Source organism: Oncorhynchus clarkii, chromosome 3 (genome assembly GCF_045791955.1).
Source record: "Oncorhynchus clarkii lewisi isolate Uvic-CL-2024 chromosome 3, UVic_Ocla_1.0, whole genome shotgun sequence".
Taxonomy (NCBI): domain Eukaryota; kingdom Metazoa; phylum Chordata; class Actinopteri; order Salmoniformes; family Salmonidae; genus Oncorhynchus; species Oncorhynchus clarkii.
Window position 1 is genome coordinate 22,060,746 of NC_092149.1, and position 16,332 is coordinate 22,077,077.

Below are 16,332 nucleotides of genomic sequence, written 5' to 3' on the forward strand. Positions count from 1 at the left end.
AATATACAATACAGGTTTAAAACAATTACAGGTGCACCATACTATCTTATACTATATCATCTTTACTAGTTCACACAGATTCTAGATATTTAACGCTAAATGAGCAAACCCAGGGTATACCTGGCTAGCAAAATAATTGGAATTCACCACTTCTGCGGGTCACTTAGACGGTTACACAGAAACTTTACAGAACGCACCAATCCCCACTGTGATCAATTCAGTGTCAGGACAGCTCTAGGTCGCCTGCAACCAACCAATGATAGGTGTCTTTGAGTCGACTAACTCTCAGATCATTCTCCACTGACTCGGCCCTGTTTACACCTCCAAGGTGCCCCCCTCACACAGGAATACACACTCAGAGCATACGTAACAGAGGCTTTTCTTAAAAACTTGACTTTGCGTGTTTCGCTCACCTCTTTAAAAAAAGTTTGAGATGTGGTATCCACTTGGCTCGCTGCCTCTCAGATCATGGGTGGGTCCATCTGTTCCGTTCCTGAAGTGTGGTCTCCCTGAGATCCCAAGTTTGATGGATCCCTCATGCACGATTTAACCAGGTCGTCAGGAGCGCTCACCAAGTGAAGATTCACATCCCCATCCCATCTTCGTCTTTAAATGTGGTGGTTAATTTCTTTACTATAAAATGAGGAGAGACACACTTATCACACAAGTCAGAGTTATACTTAAACTATATCTTTATTTATCTTATTAATAAGGGAGCAGGTCAATACAACACACATATATAAAGTTAATCGATTGAGTGCTCTACGATACTGATGGTTGGTTGACAAATCACCCTCAGATGATTCGTTGAGAGCCCCGAGACGGAAAGTACAAAGGTTTTTTATAGCCAAGATACAACCCTTTCAGTATACATAATGAACAACAGACGTGTGGAATGGGTCACAAGGTTAAGATTTGTATGAAAGATACTTATAATTCACAGACAGTATCTGCTGTAATAACAGTTTTCTTTGTGTAGAGACCAGCGTCTGGCTCTGGGGTCGTCTCTTCCTGGTACCATATAGAAACATTAACTCATGCTCTGGAATGAGGCCCATCCTCAGTAGAACACACACAGATGAGCGTTCTAACAACCCCCTATTCTGTTGCATAAAACAACCATTTGATGCAATAAAAGTATTATAACATAATCTTGCAATTTTGCTCTCACATTCCTCTAATAATCTGTCTAGCTCATATTGTATTGTAACTAAACCACTACCGTACATTCTCTAATAATCTGTCTAGCTCATATTGTAGTGTAACTAAACCACTACCATACATTCTCTAATAATCTGTCTAGCTCATATTGTATTGTAACTAAACCACTACCGTACATTCTCTAATAATCTGTCTAGCTCATATTGTAGTGTAACTAAACCACTACCATACATTCTCTAATAATCTATCTAGCTCATATTGTATTGTAACTAAACCACTACCGTACATTCTCTAATAATCTGTCTAGCTCATATTGTAGTGTAACTAAACCACTACCGTACATTCTCTAATAATCCTTCTAGCTCATATTGTAGTGTAACTAAACCACTACCATACATTCTCTAATAATCTGTCTAGCTCATATTGTAGTGTAACTAAACCACTACCGTACATTCTCTAATAATCTATCTAGCTCATATTGTATTGTAACTAAACCACTACCGTACATTCTCTAATAATCTATCTAGCTCATATTGTAGTGTAACTAAACCACTACCATACATTCTCTAATAATCTGTCTAGCTCATATTGTAGTGTAACTAAACCACTACCATACATTCTCTAATAATCTGTCTAGCTCATATTGTATTGTAACTAAACCACTACCATACATTCTCTAATAATCTATCTAGCTCATATTGTAGTGTAACTAAACCACTACCATACATTCTCTAATAATCTATCTAGCTCATATTGTATTGTAACTAAACCACTACCGTACATTCTCTAATAATCTATCTAGATCATATTGTATTGTAACTAAACCACTACCATACATTCTCTAATAATCTATCTAGCTCATATTGTAGTGTAACTAAACCACTACCATACATTCTCTAATAATCTGTCTAGCTCATATTGTAGTGTAACTAAACCACTACCATACATTCTCTAATAATCTGTCTAGCTCATATTGTATTGTAACTAAACCACTACCATACATTCTCTAATAATCTATCTAGCTCATATTGTAGTGTAACTAAACCACTACCATACATTCTCTAATAATCTATCTAGCTCATATTGTAGTGTAACTAAACCACTACCATACATTCTCTAATAATCTATCTAGCTCATATTGTATTGTAACTAAACCACTACCGTACATTCTCTAATAATCTATCTAGCTCATATTGTATTGTAACTAAACCACTACCGTACATTCTCTAATAATCTATCTAGCTCATATTGTATTGTAACTAAACCACTACCGTACATTCTCTAATAATCTATCTAGCTCATATTGTAGTGTAACTAAACCACTACCATACATTCTCTAATAATCTATCTAGCTCATATTGTAGTGTAACTAAACCACTACCGTACATTCTCTAATAATCTTGCAGCTCATATATCATAGTGAGACTGTCCTATCTGGGTTAGGGTGACAGAGACTAATTCAGGGTGTCATACTAGGTAAACTACAGACAGTATGCCCTGCCTACAGCTATGATATAATGATAGCATGCAAAAATATTTGTTTGCACATGTCACAACCATAGACTGATTGTGTGTGTGTGTGTCAGCCAGTCTGTTCTCTCCACAGAGTCCAGAGAGGCTCATAGAGTCTTACTCTGACATTTTTGGGAGGTCAGGAAAGGAAGTGGGATGTGGGAGAACTGTGGCTGAGGAATGGGAGGAACTGGGAGAGAGAGGTTGTAATGCAGTAAGTGTGTGTGTGTGTGTGTGTGTGTGTGCGTGCGTGCGTTTACACACGCGTCTGATAATAGGACCCAAGGCATATAGCAATGATGTGATATATCCAAAGCCTTGTGGTCTTGTACATTGCTGTTGATGTTATTTTTGCATTAATCACTGTTAAAGGGTTTTGTTTGGGACATGAGTTATGTTGTTGTGTTGTTGTCGAGATTTACTCTGTATGCATTAGTGTTGCACTGTATACCGAAACGTATTTCGGTATATTTTGTAGTTTCGGTACTTCTGTCAAATGTGTCTCACGGATCAAGCCTGTCTACCAGTGCAGCCAACCCCCCCCCCCCAACCACCACCACCACTCATGCTGCACAGAAGTTAACACACTTGAGTAATTTGACCAGGCATGTAGTAATGTTGAAACTGTTAATTACTGTTCGCAAAACAATGGCTATACAGGCTAGAACACTTTACAATGCAAGAAGATACGGGTAGCTTCCAGCTTTAGGCTAGCTTTCATTTCAGCTAAAGGTGCTCCTGAGTGGCGCAGTAGTCTAAATAAAGACTACTTAAATAAAGGTTACATTTTTTATTTTAATTAAAAAGCAAACATCAATTCACTACCCTATTACTTTTATTATCACTATCCTAGTACTTGTGATAATATGCTAACTGTAACGCCAAATATGCTAATTTCAAAGCTGATTGCCACCAAAAACATATTAATTCACTTATTCGGTCTCTCTCTCACCTCTCTCCTAAAGATCTATTGCCTCAGTGAACTGACTGTGCTCTGATGGTCCGCTTTGCCTCGTGAATGATGTCATTACTGGTTCAAGAGACCGCTCACATTCTTATAAAATAAGCTTCTTCTATGCAGATGTTGTTGATCAATACAACAAATAAGTCCCAAATGGAAGGGAAACATCTGTAGCCCCATGAAATCAGCCCCCCAAAAGCTAAATACCTCAATGCATGCACACACTCCTATTGAATATGCATTCACCTGTATTGTGGATAGGCCTAGGCTACATTTTGTTTTACCCAGTTTATCAATAGAGTTTTACCATTAAATTATTACCATCATGGTTTTATGTAGTTAGATTGATAAAAACAAAGTCAAATTGATAGTTTAATTTGTTTTAATGTAATCATGATGTTGAACTCAAAATATGCCCAATGATTGAACAGAGCAGTAGCTGAGTTCATTTTTCTGGATCAAGAGCCATTCTGTGACTTTGGCTAATATGCTTTCTTGTTTTGCTGTGGTATTGTTTTGGTATTGAGTATCTTGATGGTATTGAGTATCTTGATGGTATTGAGTATCTTGATGGTATTGAGTATCTTGATGGTATTGAGTATCTTGATAGTATTGAGTATCGGGACACCACTAATTCGCAACTCAAATTCACAATCGCAATATTTGGTATGAAATTGCACATATCTTGCAGCGCTCATTTTTCATACATTTTTTAGACAGTTAATGAATGCTTTTCTCCATCAAATATCAAGACATATTATTTATGAATCTGTATAGTTACTTTCTTTTCTTTTGTTTGAGCTTTTTAGTAAAACGGGTGGGGAGGACTCTTTGTTATTGCTTCAATTAAGGATTCTAGCTGTAAAATAAATATATTTTTTTCTTGGCAGTTTCTCCTGATTTTGTTTTTGTTTGATCCCTGTCAGAAGCCCAACTGTGTAGCGTGACTAACCCTAATCCTAACCTGGGTGAGAGAGCTGCTCTGCTCTGAGAGCTGCAAGGTGACTCTTCTGCAGCCTGGTCACTGTGTATGTGTAGTGATTAGAGTAGCAGCTCATTGGGGAGTCCAATACTAAATATTTTATCTGAAAGGTAGGCTGTGGCACAACACGACACGCTGCCTGGTCCTTTTTTGGCAGCTGTGGAGTAGCCGGTAGGTTGCATTGTGTTTAGAGGGAATGCATGTATGTGGGTTTTTGTGTGTGTGTGTGTGTGTGTGTGTGTGTGTGTGTGTGTGTGTGTGTGTGTGTGTGTGTGTGTGTGTGTGTGTGTGTGTGTGTGTGTGTGTGTGTGTGTGTGTGTGTGTGTGTGTGTAGGCACAGCAGCAATGGGGTGTGAAGAGGCAGCAGCAGAAACAGAGTAGTATGGTTGCTGTGTTTTGATCAGAGGTATATGGAGATATAAATCTTCTAACAGAGAGAGGTAGCACTTGGACTCCACAGGGAGGGAGAGATGGAGACAGACAGAGAGATTAAATGAAGGTAGAACTAGAGGAGGAGGGGACTAGGTGGGGTGGGACAATTTTGGTACGAACAGCAGTAAATGCAGATGGAATCATTTTCCTCACTTTCATTTTTCGCTCAACCTCTTTCTCATTTCTCTTCTCCCTCTCTCTCGGTCCCTCTCTCCTCTCAGATATGTGTCACAAAGATGTCCACACGCAGCGGCCAGGGAAAGGACTCGGTCATCACGCCCCTGGACACCATCCCTGAGGACAGGAAGGTAAAGGTTCAGCGGACACAGAGCGGTTTCGACGCTTTCGAGAAACCCGCCAGCCAGGTGAAGAGGGTGCACTCAGAGAACAATGCCTGTATCTCCTCCAAGGCCTCCTCTACTGGGAAAGAGTCGCCCAAACTGCGCCGACACTCCAGCCCCAGCTCTGTAAGTCTATACAGTAGCCTACATGCTGTATGCTACATACTGTATATAAAATACACAGCACAGTCTATAGTATACACAGTTTGTTATCTACTCACTGATCAGCAGGGATCATCATCTAGATTCAGCCGTGGGCTGATTTCTTGTTGAGCGGATGGTCGGGAGTCCGGAACATAATGACCAATAATTTGTAGACTGCAAGTTGACCGAAAGAAGCCCAAACAGATATACTGCTTGACTAAAACGTGGAAATACATGGCAACAGATTTATTAAATACAAATCACTTGGAGCTGTTTTCCTGGTGTTTTTACAGTCTTTTATGTCCAACATTTTGTTACATTTTTAAATGGTTGTTGATTTTTTGCTCTGAAAACTTGGGTGTCAAATGAAACCACCCACATGCCAAATTTGGGCCGCATGCTGCCAGTTGGGGAACCCTGCTGTACAGTATATACAATACACAGTACGGTCATTCAATGTATACTGTAAGGTCGATAGTATACAGTACAGACTATAGGCCTGTAGTACATTCTACTGGTTGGTACGACTATAGTATGCATTGGTTGAAGCGCAATGTTAAATTAAAATCTCCCTACCATCACATGTAAGCCAATTTGACACCCTCCCGCTTCTCGTCATGATCCGTCCGGCCATTACCGAGAACCACTATACCGGAGTCGTTAGCATTAGGGTCGTCGGAATAAAACGAGGCTACATGGAATGAATATGTTTTGTAGGTGAAACAGTTTTTATTAAATTCACAATTTATTGCTTTTTCTGGAGCATTTTTGACAATGCTAACAACTTTTCAGACGAATCTCAGAGTTCTAAACCGGGTGCAACTCAGTTGCTGCGCAACAGTAGCAGCTAACTAGGAAAATACTGGTAGCTGTAGCTAGATAGGTTTCACCAGTTGGATAAGAAGAAAAGGAAATTAGCTAGCTAGCTACCTAGGTAATCTCAGCAAAAAAAGAAACATCCTCTCACTGTCAACTGCGTTTATTTTTAGCAAACTTAACATGTGCACATTTTTGTATTAACATAACAAGATTCAACATCTGAGACATAAACTGACATGTGACTAACATAAATTGAATAATGTGTCCCTGAACAAAGGAGGGGTCAAAATCAAAAGTAACAGACAATATCTGGTGTGGCCACCAGTTAAGTACTGCAGTGCATCTCCTCCTCATGGACTGCAACAGATTCGCCAATCTCTTGCTGTGAATTCTTACCCCACTCTTCCACCAAGGCACCTGCAAGTTCCCAGATATTTCTGGGGGGAATGGCCCTAGCCCTCACCCTCCAATCCAACAGGTCCCATACGGGCTCAATGGGATTGAGATCCGGGCTCTTCGCTGGCCATGGCAGAACACTGACATTTCTGTCTTGCAGGAAATCAAGCACAGAACGAGTAGCATGGCTGGTGGCATTGTCATGCTGGAGGGTCATGTCAGGATGAGCCTGCAGGAAGGGTACCACATGAGGGATGAGGATGTCCTATATGTTCCTACACTCCTATATGTTCCATAAACATCACAATTGGGTATTTTTCCCGATTAAATCCGTCCATGTATGCCCAAAATATCCATTTGTATAGCCTGTCTGGTTCAGGAAAAAAGCTCCCTTCCAAAACGCAACGTAATTTTTTAAAATTATATAAGTTGCCTATATTCTTTGCCAAAACACTTCAACCTACTTTTGTAACCCAACTTTAGGTATTTGTAAACGTTAATAATCGATCAAATTGATCACTGGGCGATCTGTATTCAATAGCAGCTACTCAAGAAAACGTTGTCCTTTGTCTCTCTTCCAAAGATCGATTCCTGTATGCTGGACGAAATGAAGGATCTATTTGTCATTACACAAAGGATTTTTGTCAATGAAAATTACGTTTTTGGCGACATCGTGTGGAATTTGTAGGAACTGCAAGCTCCCGGCTGTATATTTTTGCTTGCAATAAACAATTCAGAGACTGGCGGATTAATACTTTTCTGTGGTTTTTGTGACCAGGTTTTTCTTGGGATTTCGCTTGCTGTTCACGTTCTGTTATAGTCACAGACATTATTTAACCAGTTTTAGAAACTTCAGAGTGTTTTCTATCCACACATACTAATCATATGCATATACTATATTCCTGGCATGAGTAGCAGGACGCTGAAATGTTGCGCGATTTTTAACAGAATGTTCGAAAAAGTAGGGGGCAAACTATAGTTTTGTACATGACACAAATAATTTTTCCAGCAATTGTTTACAGACAGATTATTTCACTTATAATTCACTGTATCACAATTCCAGTGGGTCAGATGTTTACATACACTAAGTTGACTGTACCTTTAAACAGTTTGGAAAATTCCAGAAAATGTCATGGCTTTAGAAGCTTCTGGTAGCCTAATTGACATCATTTGAGTCAATCGGAGGTGTACCTGTGGATGTATTTCAAGGCCTACCTTCAAACTCAGTGCCTCTTTTCTTGACATCATGTGAAAATCAAAAGAAATCAACCAAAAACTCAGAAAATAATTGTAGACCTCCACAAGTCTGGTTCAACCTTGGGAGCAATTTTCAAACACCTGAAGGTACCACGCTCATCTGTACAAACAATAGTACGCAAGTATGAACACCATAGGACCACGCAGTCATCACACCGCTCAGGAAGGAGATGCATTCTGTCTCCTAGAGATGAACGTGCGAATCAATCCCAGAACAACAGCAAAGGACCTTGTGAAGATGCTGGAGGAAACAGGTACAAAAGTATCTATATCCTCAGCAAAATGAGTCCTATATCGACATAACCTGAAAGGCCGCTCAGCAAGGAAGAAGCCACTGCTCCAAAACTGCCATAAAAAAGCCAGACTACGGTTTGCAACTGCACATGGGGACAAAAATCATACTTTTTGGAGAAATGTCTGATGAAACAAAAATAGAACTGTTTGGCCATAATGACAATTGTTATGTTTGGAAGAAAAATGTGGAGGCTTGCAAGCTGAAGAACACTTGCATCATGTTGTGGGGGTGCTTTGCTGCAGGACGGACTGGTGCACTTCACAAAATAGATGGCATCACGAGGCAGGAAAATAATCTGGATATATTGAAGCAACATCTTAAGTAATCAGTCAGGAAGTTCGTTTGGTAAGGACAACAAAGTCAAGGTATTGGAGTGGCCATTACAAAGCCCTGATCTCAATCCTATAGAACATTTGTGGGCAGAACTGAAAAAGCGTGTGCGAGCAAGGAGGCCTACTACAAACCTGACTCAGTTACACCAGCTCTGCCAAGAGGAATGGGCCACAATTCACTCAACTTAATGTGGGAAGCTTGTGGAAGGCTACCCGAAATGTTTGTCCCAAGTTAAACAATTTAAAGGCAATGCTATCACATACTAATTGAGTGTATGTAAACGTCTGACCCACTGGGAATGTGATGAAAGAAATAAAAGCTCTCTACGATTATTCTGACATTTCACATTCTTAAAATAAAGTGGTGATCCTAACTGACCTAAAACAGGGATTAAATGTCAGGAATTGTGAGAAACTGAGTTTAAATGTATTTTGCTAAGGTGTATGTAAACCTCAGACTTCAACTGTATCTATAACAGGGTCCGTAGTGTAACGCTTAGCATCACACGCTGGGTTTGGATTTGCCTACCGGTGTGGCTATTTTGACCATTCTCTTTCGTGTATAGTTTTTGACACCGCCATCCCTTTCCCACACACACACACACACTGTTGTACGCACAATGTGGGCTTACTTTAATATATTGGGTGTTTCTTAAAATAGCCTTTCGGTTTGTTGGGCATCGTTGAGTGGCAAGGGACATGGAGCATGACGTGTACTGGTGCGCGCGTCGTGCTACTACAGAGTGGAGAACGGTGGAGAGACCAGCTCTCAAACTCTCGAAGAAGACGTCACTGCCCTCATCTGTCAGATGCATGCCATCCCTACGTTACAAATACATGCGATAAGTAGCACAGGTTGTAAACGATTCTCCTTTTCAGGAGCCACTTTCTGCCATTTGAGAAGCTAAGAAATTCTTCATGCTGGCCCACGTCTGACCAACGACCTACACTTATTCATATTCACACAGTACATCACACACTATCAGTAGCAGTTATGTATGTTCTGTTCCAGATCTGTGAGTACACCCATATTTATACTGCCATTTATATATGTGAGAATGTGTGCTATTTTACTGGAGTTGGACAGCTGTGTACAACATTACTAAAAACATTTGTAGCTAAAGGATTTAGAGCACCTGTCCAATGTCAGATTTGTAAATATTTATTCTTAGAAGTGTTTTGTACTTTTTGTTACAGGTGTTTCTCAGCAGTTTGTCATTTGTCACGGTGTTTGTATCAGGAGTTACTAAAATTGCTGTTGACGAGCCACAGGGTCATACAGGCTTTTGTGTTCATCAAGACCTCAGCTGTTCATCGAGACCTTGAATAGTAGAATCAGGTGTGGTAGAACTGGGATGAACAAGGAAGTCTACATAACCCTGTAGCTATTCAAGCACAATTTTGGCCATCCCTGAATTGTATGTACAAAGTTGACTATGTCTGATGAATGTACGTTTGATTGTAAAGGGTTTCTTTTGTAATAACTCTCTATTGTTTACAGGTAGTGTAGTACTAGGCCTTTCTTCAGAAAACTTGAAAGTACATTTTCATGTAAATAGTTCATGTTGATTATTTTGTGTATTTTCCAGGAGTTTTCTCCATTGTCTTGTTAAAAGAGATCAGGGAAAACATTTCCAGTTTATGCCATATTGTCTTAAATGGGATTCTGTCTTTTCGCTTCTCTATAGAAATTCAGCTGTTAATATGAAATAAATACTAATAACAACGAAACAAATCTGTTGCCATTTGTCATTATTGTGTACTTTTACTTGTATTGCTGTGTTTTGCTCCAGCACACATTGCCTTAGTGTGGGGTGGTGGGGTGGAAAGAATACATACAATACATTACCTTGTATGCGGTACAAATCACATCATTGTGGGAGCACCTCCTCTAAGAGTGTGAATTAGGCTGTTTGAAAAGGTCTGAATCCTAAGCAACCTGCCTACACATTGTTGGAAGTACAATACCAACATAGCTACTGTAGTAGGTCAAAGTGGTGTGCTGGAAAACCTTGGTAGAGTATGGGTGAAGTATGCATTGTGATGCTCATGTGAATTTCAGACCAATGCCTACTTCTCACTTAAAACACATTTTTGTTTTGTTTTTAAATGTATACAATACACTGTGCAGTCTATACGTACAGTACTGTACAGTCACTAATATACAGCACACAATGCTATAGCAATAACATCAGACAATAATGGGGGAAAACATCATCGAAACTCAGATTGTATTCTGTATTTGCTAGTGTTTTGTTTTGGCATTTAAAACTCGATTTAGATGGATGTGAGGGTGCATCCGGGGGCGTGTCACCGGAATCATCCACTTTTCAGGGGAAAAGCAGAGAAGAGGGCGAAGCCTCAAAACGGATGCTTCCGTTTTCATCCGACTTCCCTCAGGCGTTTCTTTTACACCTCCTACGTTAGGTTAAGATTGATGATCTGAAAATGAGAAAACAAGCTAACTAGAATGTCATTTCCATTTGGTGGCTAATTGAATGTTGTTACCAGAAGACCTGTATTGCTTAATCATGTAGATTAGACATGTTTCAAATCGTGTCCTCAATCTATTTTCATTTAGCTCAATTATTATTGTTATTGTACACACACAATAAGATGTAATAACTATTACATTATTCTTGACTAATTGCCTGTCGGCATTTCTGTAATTAGTAATTTTTCAGTATGATTTGTTTGGGCCACAACACATCTAACAATGTAAATTGATGTTAAGTGTAATGTTAATGTAATGGTCCTCTTGCTTAGGCGACTGTAGCCATCAGCCATCTTTCCCTGCCTACTTCTCTTATCAACATTTCATGCTGAACCACTTATATTCCAGTGATGTTCTAGTATTTCCAATAGTACATTGGTGCACAGCTCTGAGCTACAGTCCACACGGACCACAGTGCTGCTGATAGGTTTCAGCTCTCTCTCCCTGACATGTAATCAACCAGTTAATGCTACTGACTGGCCAGAGGGTCCACACACCTGGCTCCACAGATTGTAATGAATGTCTAATTAAAAGCCAAGGACAAACACCTGGTGTGCGCTGCCCCTGCTGCCCTTGAGGACCAGAGCTCTGCACTCTTGTTGTAGAACATTAAATGGCTAATGTCAAATAACTTCAGTAGGGTCTTTAGCTCACAGTACTGTACCAGCATGGGGTAGGCAGGAAGAGACCTGAGGTATGTACCATCCACCACCAGAGGACAGAGAGAGGACAGAGAGAGGGGGATGGGGTCAAAGCCTAGAAACAGATATAACATAAAAGGCTGAAAGAGAAAACCCCAGAGAATCAATTTGGTTGAACATTCATAGACATGAAAAATGCATGAGATGTACAGTACAAGGGGCACTTAGCCTGGAGGAGGAGACAGAGAGAGAGGGAGAGAGAGATACATTGAATTGAGAGAGAGAGGCAAAGCTGAACTGTAGCCCCCCAGGACCCCCACCTTACCCCTCTACCCAGAGACCAATTCCTTGTTAACTGGTGGGGAAAGTGGGGGTATCCGGCCAGGTAGTAGGCTCTCAGCAAATCAGGCTAGTGATGTGTCTCACCCTTAACCCTGACCTCCATTTCTCTAATAATCAACCTGTGTGCTGCTAAACCATCAGGCCAACAATTCACTGGAGAGCCGCTTCACACATTGACTGGCCCTGAGTACGTGTTTGTGTTGGCTCACCAGGCTGTTTGGGGATATATCTGGTCCTGGATCAGGACCTACTCCCTTTACTGTATAACAGACACTAGCTGAGTGTGTTTGTGTTGCAGCAGATGTCGTGTTGTAGCAAATTCCATGTTGCAGCAGATTCCATGTTGCAGCAGATTCCATGTTGCAGCATATCCCGTTGTTGGTCCTACCAGACCCTATAGGGGCGTTTAACAGCCCTGTATTTGGCCTGTAATAGGTTGAGACGTGTGAGCTGCCTGCAGCCAGTCCAGCTGGGTTTCACAGATACTGTTTCACTTCCTGTCATCTCCCAGGGGAATTTCTTTGTTTATTAAACCCTCAGAAATGCTGCATGGACTTATTAGTGGGGCTGCAGGAGATGACTAGATAGCAACCAGAGGGAAGAAGACACTGCTAAAAATTGTGAGTGTGTGTTTGCATGTGTGTGCTTGTGTGCTTTTTTGCATGCGTGTGTGTGTATGTGCGCGTACATGCGTGTGTGTTTGTGTGAGCGTGTGTGTGTATGTGCGCGTACATGCGTGTGTGTTTGTGTGAGCGTGTGTGCCCACACTGCCCAGAGAGAGACAGTGATGACGGGAGAACTGAGTTATTCCCCAGGAATTGTCTGGAATGTGTTGGAGCTTTCCCTGAGCTCTCGCCTGGTCCACTCGCTCTTTAAATGATAAAACAGAGATAAAACAGAGACATTACAGCAGCCAGAACCTCGAGAAGCCCCTGTATTTAAAGTATGACAATAGTAAGAGATCGCAGATATATTTTATGTCTGTCTGCCACCAGGGCTGAAATGCTATATCACTGAAAGGACAGGCAGGTCCACAACAGGTTATATTGCTGTCAGTCATTGTTCTTTTCAGTTATTCTTAAAGAAAATAATGGAATGTAAGAGAAGGGCTAGAGTCTTGATGACACACAGACACATGCATGGATGCACACACACACACACACACACGCACACCCTGCACTCACGCACGCACTCACTCACTCACTCACTCACTCACTCACTCACTCACTCACTCGAATGCACACACACACACACACACACACACACACACACACACACACACACACACACACACACACACACACACACACACACACACACACACACACACACACACTTTCCTCCAGAGAAGAGTTGCTGATGGAGGTTGAGACTTTCTAGTTGAGTTCATTTTGGGCCTGATTGTCTGAGATAGAGAGAGATTTTGGAGGAAGCTGAAATGTCAGGTGCAGTGTGTTATGGGTAATGGGTTTTTTCTCACTCCATTTCTGTGAAGAGTTCAAGACAAATGGATGAGTGTTAATTCTCACTGTCTGTCTGTCTGTCTGTCTGTCTGTCTGTCTCTTTCTTTTATTTCCTTTACTGTCCCCATATCTAAATAATTGAAAAGTGTGTCTGTAACAGTAGTAAGAGTGGATCAAATTGAACAGGCCCTAAACATGACACACTATTATGAAACCGATCCTGTAGCTTGTTGTGTCCTCTGTTCTCCTGTTACCCTGGCCAGGTATTGAACCCAAATGATATGAGAGTTTATCAAAATTGTATTTGTTTTCGTTTTGTGGGTCTGTGTCTGAAATATGTGTCTCTAATATGGTCATACATTTGGCAGAAGGTTAGGAAGTGCAGCTCAGTTTCCACCTCATTTTTGTGGGCAGTGTGCACATAGCCTGTCTTCTCTTGAGAGCCAGGTCTGCCTTCGGTGGCCTTAATTCATCTGACTGGTGTCACCTCTGTCACCGTCCCATGATCCTCCATGATCCTTCATGATCCCCATGGAACGCTTCGAGAGAAACATGACACAGTCAGGATTTGTTCCACCTCTATAGGACCTACCTGCTGTTTTCCAATGATAGAACGGGTACCATCTTCATTCAATCATTGATAGGACCCGTCCTATATTCATTCAACAGTTGATTGTCAATACCATGCAGACAAAACTCCTTTAATAAAATGGTTGTACCTGCAAAGCGTACACCTTCTGCACTGTTATCTTACCAATGAACTCTAAAAATACGAAAATGAGTTAGAGAAGTGTGGAATAGGGTTCTGAAGTGGCTTAAAAGCAATATACTCTTGAGATCTTCTGAGATAAACGAAGCACATACTACCATTTTTTTTTCTTTCAATGGTGTTTGGTCCTGCTTTCTGCAGCAGTGATATTTCCTCCAGACCTTTATTACAGAGTCTCTGTGTGTGAAATCCTACACAACCCATTTCCTGGATGACTGGAAGCTTTCCATCATCCAGAGTAGAAACCAGTGAAACAGACCGTGCCATTTTTCTACAGGCTGTGTGCCAGCAGGGTCAGAAGTGTCTGGTGTTACAGAGTATTTCTGGTTTTGCTGTCTTTAGGCCTCTTGACCCAAACCACAACATCTCCCGTACCATATCTCTCCTTGTGAAATAGCACGTGTTGTAACTTTCTTAGGGTTAACATTATTGTTTGGTAACAATGCCGTTACATCAGCCAGACTCCCAAGTGCTGTGGCGCTTCCATAGTCTACACAGATATAAGATTGTCCCTATGGCTGCTCTCTCACTTACACCCAAACTGAGTCCTCTCTACTGTAATTGGTCTCTTTTCCTGAATTATATTCTCTCTCTCTCTCTGTTTCAGCCCACAAGCCCCAAGTTCGGGAAGGCTGATTCCTATGAGAAGCTTGAGAAGCTGGGAGAAGGCTCGTACGCCACAGTATACAAAGGGAAAAGCAAGTGAGTGCCTAAACAATGTTGATATAAAGGTCCAATGTAGATGTTTTCAGTTAAAATGGTTTAAAAAAGGCTTCTTAGCAAAGCGCCATTTCTCAAGCAAGAATTTTGCTAGAACAGTCTGGGAGTGGTCTGAGTGGGGAGGGGAAATGTTTGGAACTCTCTTTCTTATTGGTTAATTTACTAATTTACCGCCTGATGTCACCAGTTAGGGCAAAACTCCATCCCACCAAAATAGATTGACATATCAGGTGGTCTTTTCAAACAGCTCTTACACTAAAAGGGCATGATAATAATTTTCAATTTCACAGTATTATTCCATTCGTAAAGTGTGGAAATATATATATATAATATATAAAACACAGGAAAATCATGTTTTTGACTGCACTGCATTTTCCGCATTTCCTACATAACTGTATATGACCAATTGAAATGCACATAACTGTATATGACCAATTGAAATGCACATAACTGTATATGACCAATTGAAATGCACATAACTGTATATGACCAATTGAAATGCACATAACTGTATATGACCAATTGAAATGCACATAACTGTATATGAGCAATTGAAATGCACATAACTGTATATGACCAATTGAAATGCACATAACTGTATATGACCAATTGAAATGCACATAGCTGCTTGTAATCATGAAGCAGTAAAGTGGTTAAGGATAATAACAATTACTGTCCATATTCCATATTCATTTATTTTCCATATTACACTAATAACAAATCTGCTCTCCCCAACCATGAAATACAATTTGTTTTATTAAATCACTTTGGAATGGAATTATTTAACGATTGTTTAAGAGTTATTGTTTTGTTATTTTCCTTTTTTTCCTGTTCGTGCATAGCGGTAAAGTTTCCAAGGTTCTGATAATTAAAATGTAGCAAATGAAAATGTCATAGTCGTAAATGGATTGAAATGTATTGAGGTCATTTTTCACTGTAATGAAGTTACTTTGTATGTGTTTTTCTTCACTACAATGGATTTGATTGGTGAGGTTCATTTTATTTAATCTTCTGGTCTTCTACTAAGTCTCACCTCAGTGCTCCTAAATTGCATTTCATTGACTTACAGAAATCTACCATTCTCTCCATTCACTGCTTGCCTCATTATTGAGTCCTTTTTTCATGGGATGAAGTGTAACGTGTTGGGGTGCCTTATCTTCTTGTTCCCAGGGTGAACGGCAAGCTGGTAGCCCTGAAAGTGATTCGTCTACAGGAGGAGGAGGGGACACCGTTCACCGCCATCAGAGAAGGTTGGTCTCTGTCACACCCTG

The 16,332-nt window shown here is 40.6% G+C and overlaps 1 protein-coding gene across 2 annotated transcripts in view; it reads left to right on the forward strand.

Moving 5' to 3' along the window:
* Positions 1–16,332, forward strand: part of LOC139390826 (cyclin-dependent kinase 14-like) — a 211,148-nt gene that overhangs the window by 52,797 nt on the left and 142,019 nt on the right. For both annotated transcript variants that reach the window (XM_071138227.1, XM_071138233.1), the window contains 3 exons: positions 5,270–5,515; positions 14,949–15,043; positions 16,232–16,311. In XM_071138227.1, the coding sequence (XP_070994328.1) occupies positions 5,270–5,515; positions 14,949–15,043; positions 16,232–16,311 (421 nt within the window). The remainder of the gene's footprint in view (positions 1–5,269; positions 5,516–14,948; positions 15,044–16,231; positions 16,312–16,332) is intronic.